Below are 10,799 nucleotides of genomic sequence, written 5' to 3' on the forward strand. Positions count from 1 at the left end.
CAGGTATAGATGAAGCAGAAGATCAGGATCACGGCTACCTAAGATATCCCGGACGGGGATATCCGATTTTCTGCCTTGTGCTCTCAGTGCTCTAGAGAGCTGAGAGCGAGCAGCATGGAACCGGATACACGACCAGACAACATGCTCGATGTCGTGGTAGCCATCGCCACAATCACAAAGATTGTTTGCTGCGAGCCCAATGCGATAGAGATGCGCGTTTAGGTTGTAGTGATTGGACATAAGCCGAGATATCACGCGAATGAAATCACGACCTACATTCAATCCCTTGAACCATGCACTCGTCGAGACCTTAGGGATAATCGTGTGTAACCAACGACCGAACTCATCTTCACTCCACATGCGCTGCCAACTAACGAGTGTGTCCTGACGAGGAATGTGAAAAAATTCGTTATAAGCAATTTGCCTTTCAAAAAGTGTGCCTTCTGAAGCGCCCACCTTAGCTAGCGAGTCCGCTTTCTCATTCCCCGGAATCGAGCAATGAGAGGGAACCCATGCTAAGGTAATCTTGAATAATTTTTCGACCAAAACACTCAATAGATGTCTTATTCTTGTTAGGAAATAAGATGAGCGTTTATCAACCTTCATTGAGCGGATTGCCTCTATTGAGCTGAGACTGTCTGAAAAAATAAAATAATGGTCAATGGGCAGTGTTTCAATGATCCCTAGAGCATAGTATATCGCACCCATTTCTGCGACATACACGGAACAAGGATCTTTGAGTTTAAAAGAGGCACTGGAATTTTCATTGAAGATGCCGAAGCCAGTGGACCCGTTTATGTATGAACCGTCAGTAAAGAACATTTTATCAGATCCAACTTTCCCATATTTTTCCGAAAATATCGACGGAATAACATTGGAGCGTAGGTGATCTGGTATTCCATGGATTTTTTGTCGCATGGACAGATCAAAAATGACAGAGGAATTGCAAAAGTATGGGAAGCAAACTTGGTTGGAGATGCCTGGTGAAGGGTGCACGTCGTGGGTAAGGTACTCATGGTATAAAGACATAAAACTTGACTGAGGAGTCAGTTGGAGTAGATTTTCGAAGTTATCAATCACCAATGGATTCATGATCTTGCAACGGATGAGAAATCTGTAGGATAATTCTGTGAACCGAAGAGTAAGCGGGGGTACTCCTGCCAAAACTTCGAGACTCATCGTATGTGTCGAATGCAAACACCCCATGGCTATACGCAAGCAACGATATTGTATCCTCTCCAGCTTGAGAATATGAATCCTGGCAGCTGATCGGAAGCAAAAACTGCCATATTCTAACACTGACAATATCGTTGTTTTGTACAACTGAATGAGGTCTCCTGGATGGGCGCCCCACCATGTTCCGGTTATTGTTTGGAGAAAATTGATTCTTTGCTGGCATTTCTGTTTCAAATACGCAATGTGTCTCCCCCAGGTACATTTAGAATCAAAATATACACCCAGGTATTTGAAAAACATAGAGTGTTGGATCGTTTTGCCGGATAGGTAAAGCTGGAATTGGGCGGGTTCGTGCTTCCTAGAAAAAAACGACCATTTCAGTTTTCTCCGTAGAGAATTCGATACCCAGCTTGAGGGCCCACGTGAGCAGATTGTTCAGGGTATCTTGCAACGACTTTTGCAGAGCGACGGGATTAGTACCCATGATGGAAATAACTCCATCGTCTGCAAGTTGTCTCAGCGTGCAGTCTCTAGTGAGACAATCATCCATATCATTGACGTATAAACTGTACAAGAGGGGGCTTAGGCAGGAGCCTTGCGGTAGGCCCATAAAACTGTATCGAGAAGATTTCAAGCTGCCATGATTGAAAAACATGTGCTTTTCTGACAGTAAATTGTACAGGAAATTATTCAGAATTGGTGAAAGTCCACGATTATGAAGCTTCTCTGAGAGAATTTCCATGGAAACTGAATCAAATGCCCCTTTGATATCGAGAAAAACGGAAGTCATTTGTTCTTTGCGAGCAAATGCGATTTGGATTTCAGAAGATAGCAGCGCGAGACAATCGTTCGTCCCTTTACCTCGGCGGAAGCCAAACTGCGTATTTGACAGCAAATTGTTCACTTCAACCCACTTGTCCAAACGAAGTAGAATCATTTTCTCTAACAATTTACGAATACAGGATAACATTGCAATCGGCCTATACGAGTTGTGATCGCAAGCCGGCTTGTTGGTTTCCGTATGGCTATCACTCTCACTTGTCTCCAGTCATGCGGAACAATATTCAGCTCCAGAAACTTGTTGAACAAGTTCAGCAAACGCTGTTTTGCCAAGTCGGGAAGATTCTTCAACAAGTTGAATTTAATCTTGTCCGACCCCGGAGCTGAATTGTTACATGAGAGGAGGGCAATTGAGAATTCCACCATCGAAAAATTCTCATAATCGCATTGGAGCGGAATATCGCGTACGACGCTTTGTGCAGGAACAGAATCGGGACAAACCTTCCTTGCAAATTTGAAAATCCAACGGTCAGAGTATTCCTCACTTTCATTGGTATGGTTCCAGCCACGCATTCTCCTAGCCGTATTCCAAAGAGTACTCATAGCGGTCTCCCTTGACAAACCATTGACGAATTTCCGCCAATATCTACGCTTTTTTGCTTTAATCAGACCTTTTAGTTTGGCTTCTAGAGCTTGGTACTTTCGAAACCATTCCACTGATCCAGTTTTCCTGAATTTTTTGAAAGCGGATGATTTTTCAAGGTAGACCTTTGAACACTCCTTGTCCCACCAAAGTGATGGAGGACGACGTCGGAAAGTGGTAGCCGGTACACGTTTCTTTTGAGCTTGAAGTGCGCTATCGTAAATCAAACTTGATATAAAATTATACTCTTCAAGGGGAGGAAGTTCATGCATCGAAATGATTGCTTCAGATATTAATTCTGCAAATTTTCTCCAGTCAATATTCTTCGTGAGGTCATACGCAATATCGACTGACTCACTAGATTTTAATTCATTGGCGATCGATAAAATTATTGGTAGGTGATCACTACCGTGGGGATCTTGGATTACCTTCCATGTGCAATCCAGGGATAATGAAGAAGAGCAGAGAGATATGTCTAGCATGCTTGCCCGTGCAGGAGGGTTGGCTATCCTAGTTGCTTCCCCAGTATTTAAAACTGTCATGTTGAAGTTGTCGCACAGATCATAAATCAACGTGGCACGGTTGTCATCGTAGAGTGACCCCCATGCTGTTCCATGGGAGTTGAAGTCACCTAAGATTAACCGCGGCTCCGGCAATGCCTCGATAATATCAAAGAACTGATGGCGGCCTACAGTAGTCCTGGGAGGAATATATATCGAAGCAATGCAGAGTTCTTTGCCATTGATTTGTATCTGGCAATCGACAACTTCAATGCCTGTAATCGATGGGATAGTGACTCTATAGAAGGAGTGACGTTTTTTGATCCCCAATAGTACGCCACCAAACGAGTCGTTACGATCTAGGCGAATAATGTTGAAATCGTGAAAATTCAGCTCGTCGGCTGAACAAAGCCATGTTTCACAGAGAGAAAATACATCGCAGTTAGAACTGTGAACTAAAAATTTAAATTGGTCTAGTTTAGGGATGATGCTTCTGCAATTCCACTGTATGACAGTGGTCAAATCCTTGACCTCTTGCGCTGAATTAGGCATCGAGGGAAATGAACGCTGCTAAAAAACCACATTTTTCTTTCAAAAATGTTCTCACAACCGGAAGCAAACATAATACTATGCTTTTAAGAGGATCATTTATATTTAAAGCATTTAAAATGTTATCCACAAGGTCTGAAAGCGCAAGCAGGCCAGGTAGTGGCTGTTGCTTCGACCGCGAAAATGGAACAGACGTGTTCGTTGTTGTTCCGGGAAGTGCTGAGGACCCCTGGTTGGTAGCATGACCACGTAAACCGGGAGGTACTTGCTTCGGCCTATTCTCAGCACGTTCAGTTCGAGGCTTCATTCCAACTTGGGAAGTTTCGGTATTCTTTCTGGGGAGTGATGGAAAAGAAGTAATTTTTCTTTTCCTGATGGCACCCTGCGATGTACCGGAACATCCGGCATTGGGAGCGTCAGCAACAGGCTCGTCGTTCTGCAGAATGGAGTAGGGATTGTCCTGTGTCGTTGGCACGGAACTCTTAAGCATTTCTGCAAAAGTCCGCTTGGAACGTTCCTTTAAGGAACGCTTGAGTTTTTCCCCTCGTTGTTTGTACACCGGGCATTGAATAAGATCATGAGGAGTCCCGCCGCAATGAAGACACTTGTGCTCTTTCGCGCAAGGATTCTCATCATGGCTCTCTCCACAATCTGCGCAACGTTGTTTATTGCAACAATAGGCGGCCGTGTGACCGAGTTGCATACATTTGTTGCATTTCATTACCCGGGGTACAAACAATCGAACAGGTAAACGAAGTGCCCCTATTGCAACGTAATTTGGAAGGGCGGAACCCTCAAAAGTCACACGAAAAGAGTTTGTCCGATTGAGAATTCTTTTGTCATTTTTATGTGACACAGATTTCAGTCGATCGCATGCAACACTCCACACTCCACACTTCACAGTTTTTAGTGTGGAGTTCTTGAAGCGACCGACACCATCGATTATCTCTTTTCGGGTCAAACCCTTTTCGTTTATTACGCCGTCTATTTCGACGTTGCAACAGGGTACGTATACACGATACTCAATCGCAAAGAGGTCGCAGCGCGTTATTTTGTTCGCTTGGGTCCTGCTTGAGACGACAACTCGTAGTTTGTCTGGCCCCATCCGTGTAATTTCGGTAACGTCAGAAAAATGTTGAGTTAGTTCCTTCGAGATACGAATGACATTGAGAGGTTTGGATTTTCGTCTAAAGTACACAATGAATGGGCCTTTGGAGCCTTCAGGGTATTCTTTAGGACGAAAATCCTGTTTCTCGTCGATTTCCTCATCTTCGGAACTATCAACTTCGTAAACAGAATTTTCTACCTCAATTTCTGCTTCATCCTCCTGCTCTTCAGGAGGAGGTTCGGTATCAGAAATATTCAATTGCGTCAACGGGGGGTCCTTTCCGCCCTCAGCCATATTAGAAAAATCGGCCAACTGTTCGATATGAACAGAATATAATAATTATCAAAATGAATAAGTAAAAAAAAATATATTATAAGGTTATGCTGCGGATAATATTTATATTAATTTATTTTATTTATATAAAATTCTAAAATGAAAAAAAGGTCCAATAAAATTTCAACGGTAATGTAACCAAGAAAAAATAGACACCCCTAATGCCAACGTTTGCCGATTTGGTGAACACACAGATGAACAATGGTGTAAACCGAGCACAGATGGTAGAAGGAATGATAGGAGGATAAAAGAAAAATAAACTTATACTTGCCGCTGCTGTGTGGCGTGTGTGATAAATCTGTCTGAATTGTATCCTCTGCGTCTCGGTCGCGCACCACTTTGAGCTTCGCTCTACTCGCAAGCGCAACCGATGAAAAAAAAACACAGTCTGATTCGCTGTGGAAAAAAACACCTTTGTTGGATCGTTTCGAAAACCTATCCGATCTACTTGCGAGTTATCGAACGAATGAAGCTTGTGACATGTTGTTCAGTAAATTACATTTAATGCGACGTGCCGGAGAAACACTCAGTGTCGCATTGGAGGCGATTTTAACCTGTAATTGAACATTTCCGATGACAGTGGTACAGTGTCGACTTTCAATGTGGGGGCATAATTTGGACCCCGAACTCTATGTTTACAAAAATGTCGCATTACAGGTCCATCCAATTTGCTAAATGTCGAGCTAAATATAAATTACTGTACTTTCAATCTAGAAGCAATTTAAGAATTGGTGAAAATTGAATAATCGGGAAAGTCCCCAACCATCAATAAGCTCAGAACAACTGCCAAATTCTCATACTCATCATATCCTGGCAAACAAATAATGAAAAAATCAATTTGTGTTTTATTATTATTTTGGATATTGTTTTAGAAAGCATTAAACTGTATTTCGTAAACTCTTTTTTGAAAGGTTTAATGGCCCTGAAAAGCGCCGTGGTTTATGGTGGCTGCTTTTGCCACCAAAGCAGTCTGTATAGACAAACTTTTTCCTTCTTCTACCTGCTGCAGTTTTGCGATTGCGTTTGCCACTCGCTGAAACTAATTGTTGCTTTGATGAGCGCCGAACCGAAGCTGCTGTGTTCTTAATGCGGGTTTTCTGATTGTCGTGAGCAGCTTTGCAAGCCAACTCGAGCACTCCGACGGCCGAAACTCTATAATCGCTGTTAGGTATACTGGTGCTCCGGCACCAATCCGTTTGGCCTAGTTACCCTTGCGGAGCAATCAGTGAATGCGACCAACTGGAGACCTGCACGGTTCGAGTGGGACTTTGCCTTTCCCTTAACTTGTCCTCCTTTGTTACGTCCACACGTCCACGTTGCTGCTTGTTTTCTTTTTATGATGTGATGCGATGCGATGTTAAACGATGCCGTACAACCACACTGGTTTACGGTTTGAAAGAAAATGAGATATTGTTTTTGGGGCCCGCGCGTTTTGTACTCTAGCGGTACACACTCACAGGATAGAGACAAATCGGCAGACTCAGCCAAAGGGGCGAGTCCAACGAGACGAACGAATGAGCGTTAAAAGGCAGCGATGGCAAAAAAATATATATCATACTGTCGCGTTTTCTTTCAGCTCGGCAGTTTGGCGTTTTGGACAGCGGACTAGGACGTCTCCGATTATTTTTTAAGTGGCAGCAGAAGAAGAGTGGAAGAAAGCAACAGCTCGCGTCGACTGTGGAGAGCGGGCGCTTGCCGGCAAACCGGAAAAGCGCGCGCTTTTCGGCGTCATAGACGCCACGCCCCTTTTTCTGGCAGTGTTGGCAGTTCAACTGTAGTGTTGCTAAAATAAAAAATATATTTAAAAAGAATTTAAACACGCATACAGACAGTGAAGTGGCTGAAACAATTATCACAACAAGTGATTTTTTATAGTGATTCGCGTCAATTGGTGGTTTTAAAGTGCTTTACCGGAACAAAGTGAACTTTCGGGTACATATCCCACTAGTGAAGATCCCTCAGTAAGGTATTTTTTTGTGATTATCACACTTTTTTCTGCTGACTATCAGTGATATAGTCAAGCAGAAGCATGGCTTCTAGTAGCTCCGAGCCTCCGGGAGGCCGGGCTACAAACTTCTACGAGGGCAGGCCTACCGAAGCCACCGCTCCACTATGGGCGGACCCCTCAAATGGCAACCTTCAAATACTGCTTCTCAGAGCGACAGGAGATAAGGTGCTTCCAACGAACCCCTTCACCGTGAGCAAAACCATCAATGCAGTTGCAAAAGATTTCAACAGCGCAAAACCACAGCGCGATGAAAAGAAGAAACTGCAATACATCTTGACAACTAGGGACGAGGATGTTGTCGGTAAGTTGCTTTCTATTACTAAACTAATAGACAACACCCCTGTAGAGGTGATCTTCCACCCAACTTTGAACCAACGCAAATGCGTTGTAACATGTAGAGATGTAATCGATTTTAAAAACGAAGAACTAGCGAAAGAGCTTTCCGATCAGAAAGTGATCGACGTTAAGCGTATAACCAGAAAAGACGGAGAATCCATTATTCCTACACCAACACTAATCCTCACAATTCGCGGAACCGTTGTTCCCGAATTCATATATTTTGGCTTCATTCGCGCTGGGACTCGGAACTACTATCCGAACCCCATGCAGTGCTTCAAATGTTTTAATTTTGGGCACACCAGCAAAAGATGCAAGCGCGAGGACCCGCTATGCAGAAACTGCAGCAAAGAACATCCCAAAGACTTCGATTCTAAGATGTGCAACTCTCCAGCACTTTGCATCAATTGCCAAGGAAACCACTCCTCTTCTAGTAGGAAGTGTCCTAAATGGCTTGAAGAAAACGAAATAACTAGGACAAGAATAGATCGAGGAATCTCTTACAGAGAAGCCAAGAATCTACTCACCCAAAACAATGGTCCAACCTTTTCAAGCGTTTTACAAGATAGAATTAACAAAATTCGGGCACCAATGGCCGGCTGCAAGTGCAAATGCAGCTGCGCCTCGGCCGCTTCGGCCGCTTCTAGTCGCGAAAGCACTCCCTCAGTTATGGACACAACCATGACCGAATCGTCTACCGAAAGTTCGACAACCGAATCAGATAGCGAATCGGTAATTTCAATGGATACATCCGAAGCCCCGAAAAAAAACAAAAGGAAAATAAATAAAGAATCATCTTCAGAATCAGAACAAAAATCTGAAGATGAAACCCAAATCAATAAAGAAAGAAAAAGAACAAAAAATGAACAAAGAACCACAACACCAACGAATAACAACAACACAACCATAACAAAAAACAGCAACAACAACAACAACGCACATCAAACAAAAAACAACAACAACAACGTACATACATCAAAAAACAACAACACACAAACAACAAACACCCCAAAGACCTCCACACCAAACAAGAACAACAACACCCCGAAGAAAGCTTCTCTTTCCAAGGGTAAAGAACAATCGAACTAATCCTCTTTGGATAGTCCAAACACAACACAACTAAGACTTAGGAATTAGAGTTAAATCACTCTAACACATTCACTCCAATACAGAAATTCGGGATACAATGGAATATCAGAAGTATCCGACAAAATATTTTAGAATTGAAAATGCTTATTTCGAGCTCCAATCCTACAGTCATAGCCCTTCAGGAAACTATGACACCAAACAACTTCGATAAAAATTTCATTCCAAAGTTCATCACATACTTCAAAGAGGGTCCCAACCCCTCAAAAAACGGAGTTGCAATCGCAATCAAAGATGGCACTCCACATGATCTTCTTCCCATTACCACTGATCTTCAGGCAGTGGTAGTGCGCATTAAACACCCCTTTCCAATCACCGTCGTTAGCATCTACATCACTAATGATTCCGATCCGAACACTCTACGCGGCCAACTGGACCATCTGTTCGCCCAACTTCCCGCCCCAATCATGCTTATGGGTGATTTCAACGCCCACTCATACGCCTGGGGAGGTGCATACCTCGATCGAAAAGGATCCATCATTGAGGATTTCATATCCGACCATTCTCTTCTCCTTCTTAACAACGGCCAACACACCAGAATCCATTATTCTGGTACTACTTCAGCCATCGATCTCACTATAGTATCAGACAAACTATCTTCAAAACTTTCTTGGAACATCCACGATGATACTTGCGGAAGCGATCATTTTCCAATCTTCACTTCCTTCGGCCAAACTTCTCCAGAGTTTTCAACAAGGCCAAGATGGAAATTTGAATACGCTGACTGGGCTGGCTACCAGTTTGACATTGAAAACCGCCTCTCCGCTAAACGAGATTGGACAGCCAAGGAATTCTCCAAAGTTGTCCTAGAAGTTGCAATGGTGCACATCCCCAGAACCAGTGGCATCCCTGGCAGGAAATGTGTCCCATGGTGGTCGCCTGAGCTGAAGGCAGCGATCAAAGGTCGACGTAAGGCCCTACGCAAATTAAGAAAGGCCCATCCGGACAGCCCACTGAGACCCACTCTGCTTACAGAGTTCCAAAGGGCTCGCAAAGAAGCTAAGACTGCTATCAACACAGCCAAGCACAACAGTTGGGTTAAATTCGTCAGCGAAATTAATCCCAACGCGTCAACAAAGGAGTTATGGAGTAAGATTGGCAGGCATCATGGAAAGAAAAGAAGCAAAGAATATAATCTTCTAATTAATGGTCAATACACCAATGACCGAAAAATCATCGCCGAGGCGTTTGGAGATTTCTTTGCTTCCGCCTCCTCCAATCAAAACTACGACCAAACCTTTCTAACCCACAAAACGGAATGCGAAAGAATTCCCATCGATTTTCATACTGATGTGGAATTTGACTTCAACAAAAACCTCTCCCTCAAAGAGCTCGATTGGGTACTGAACAAAGCCAAACAAGGATCCACAGGACCTGATGACATCAGCTACCCTATGCTTAAGAATCTACCCCATCTCGGGAAACAAGCACTTCTGAAGCTCCTCAACAAAGTCTGGGACAGTGGAACCCTCCCCAGTTGCTGGAAAGAGGGTTTAATGATCTGTATCCCGAAACCAGACATGAACAATCATCTTCTTGACAATTTCCGCCCCATCACTCTCATAAGTTGTGTTGGGAAAGTCTTGGAAAAAATGATCAATCGACGCTTAACGACTTTTCTAGAGTCAAATATGCTGATTGATCCCAGACAATTCGCATTCCGTGCGGGAAAAGGTACAGAAGATTGCCTTGTAGCAATCGAAAAAATCCTAGACGACGCAACTGAAAAATTACACCACATTGATATTGTTTCCCTGGATTTATCCAAGGCCTTCGATCGGGCATGGGAGTACCCAGTGCTGAAAAGCCTTTTCGACTGGGGGATTCGTGGGAGATTAGGTCTCTTCGTTAAAAGTTTTCTAGAAAACCGGTCTTTCAAAACCGTTATTAACAACCACTAATCTTCTCTAAAAATCCCAGAAAACGGCTTCCCACAAGGCTCAGCACTTTCACCAACCCTCTTCAACATTGCCATGCAATCTCTATTCGAGATTATCCCGGACCATATAAAGATCATAGTCTATGCAGATGACATCACTCTTATCTCTACGAGCTGCTTCGGCTTAATTCAGAGAAAGAGGCTTCAAAAAACCTTAGACTCCATCCAAAACTGGGCTCTAAAAACAGGTTTCAAACTTTCCCCGGAGAAATCCAAACACATACATATCGGAAAAGCTCTCAGAAGGAGAACCTATCTTCAGCTCAACAAAATCCCGATCC

At 43.4% G+C, this 10,799-nt stretch overlaps 1 protein-coding gene across 1 annotated transcript; it reads left to right on the forward strand.

Annotated features, from left to right (window-relative positions):
* The first annotated feature begins 7,118 nt into the window (after nucleotides 1–7,118).
* Nucleotides 7,119–8,522, forward strand: LOC129761206 (uncharacterized). The gene is made up of 3 exons (XM_055758921.1): nucleotides 7,119–7,398; nucleotides 7,444–8,165; nucleotides 8,448–8,522. Exons 1-3 carry the CDS (start codon nucleotides 7,119–7,121, stop codon nucleotides 8,520–8,522), a joined length of 1,077 nt encoding a protein of 358 aa, XP_055614896.1.
* The last annotated feature ends 2,277 nt before the right edge of the window (nucleotides 8,523–10,799 follow it).

The sequence above is a fragment of the Toxorhynchites rutilus genome, chromosome 1 (assembly GCF_029784135.1).
Source record: "Toxorhynchites rutilus septentrionalis strain SRP chromosome 1, ASM2978413v1, whole genome shotgun sequence".
Classification (NCBI taxonomy): domain Eukaryota; kingdom Metazoa; phylum Arthropoda; class Insecta; order Diptera; family Culicidae; genus Toxorhynchites; species Toxorhynchites rutilus.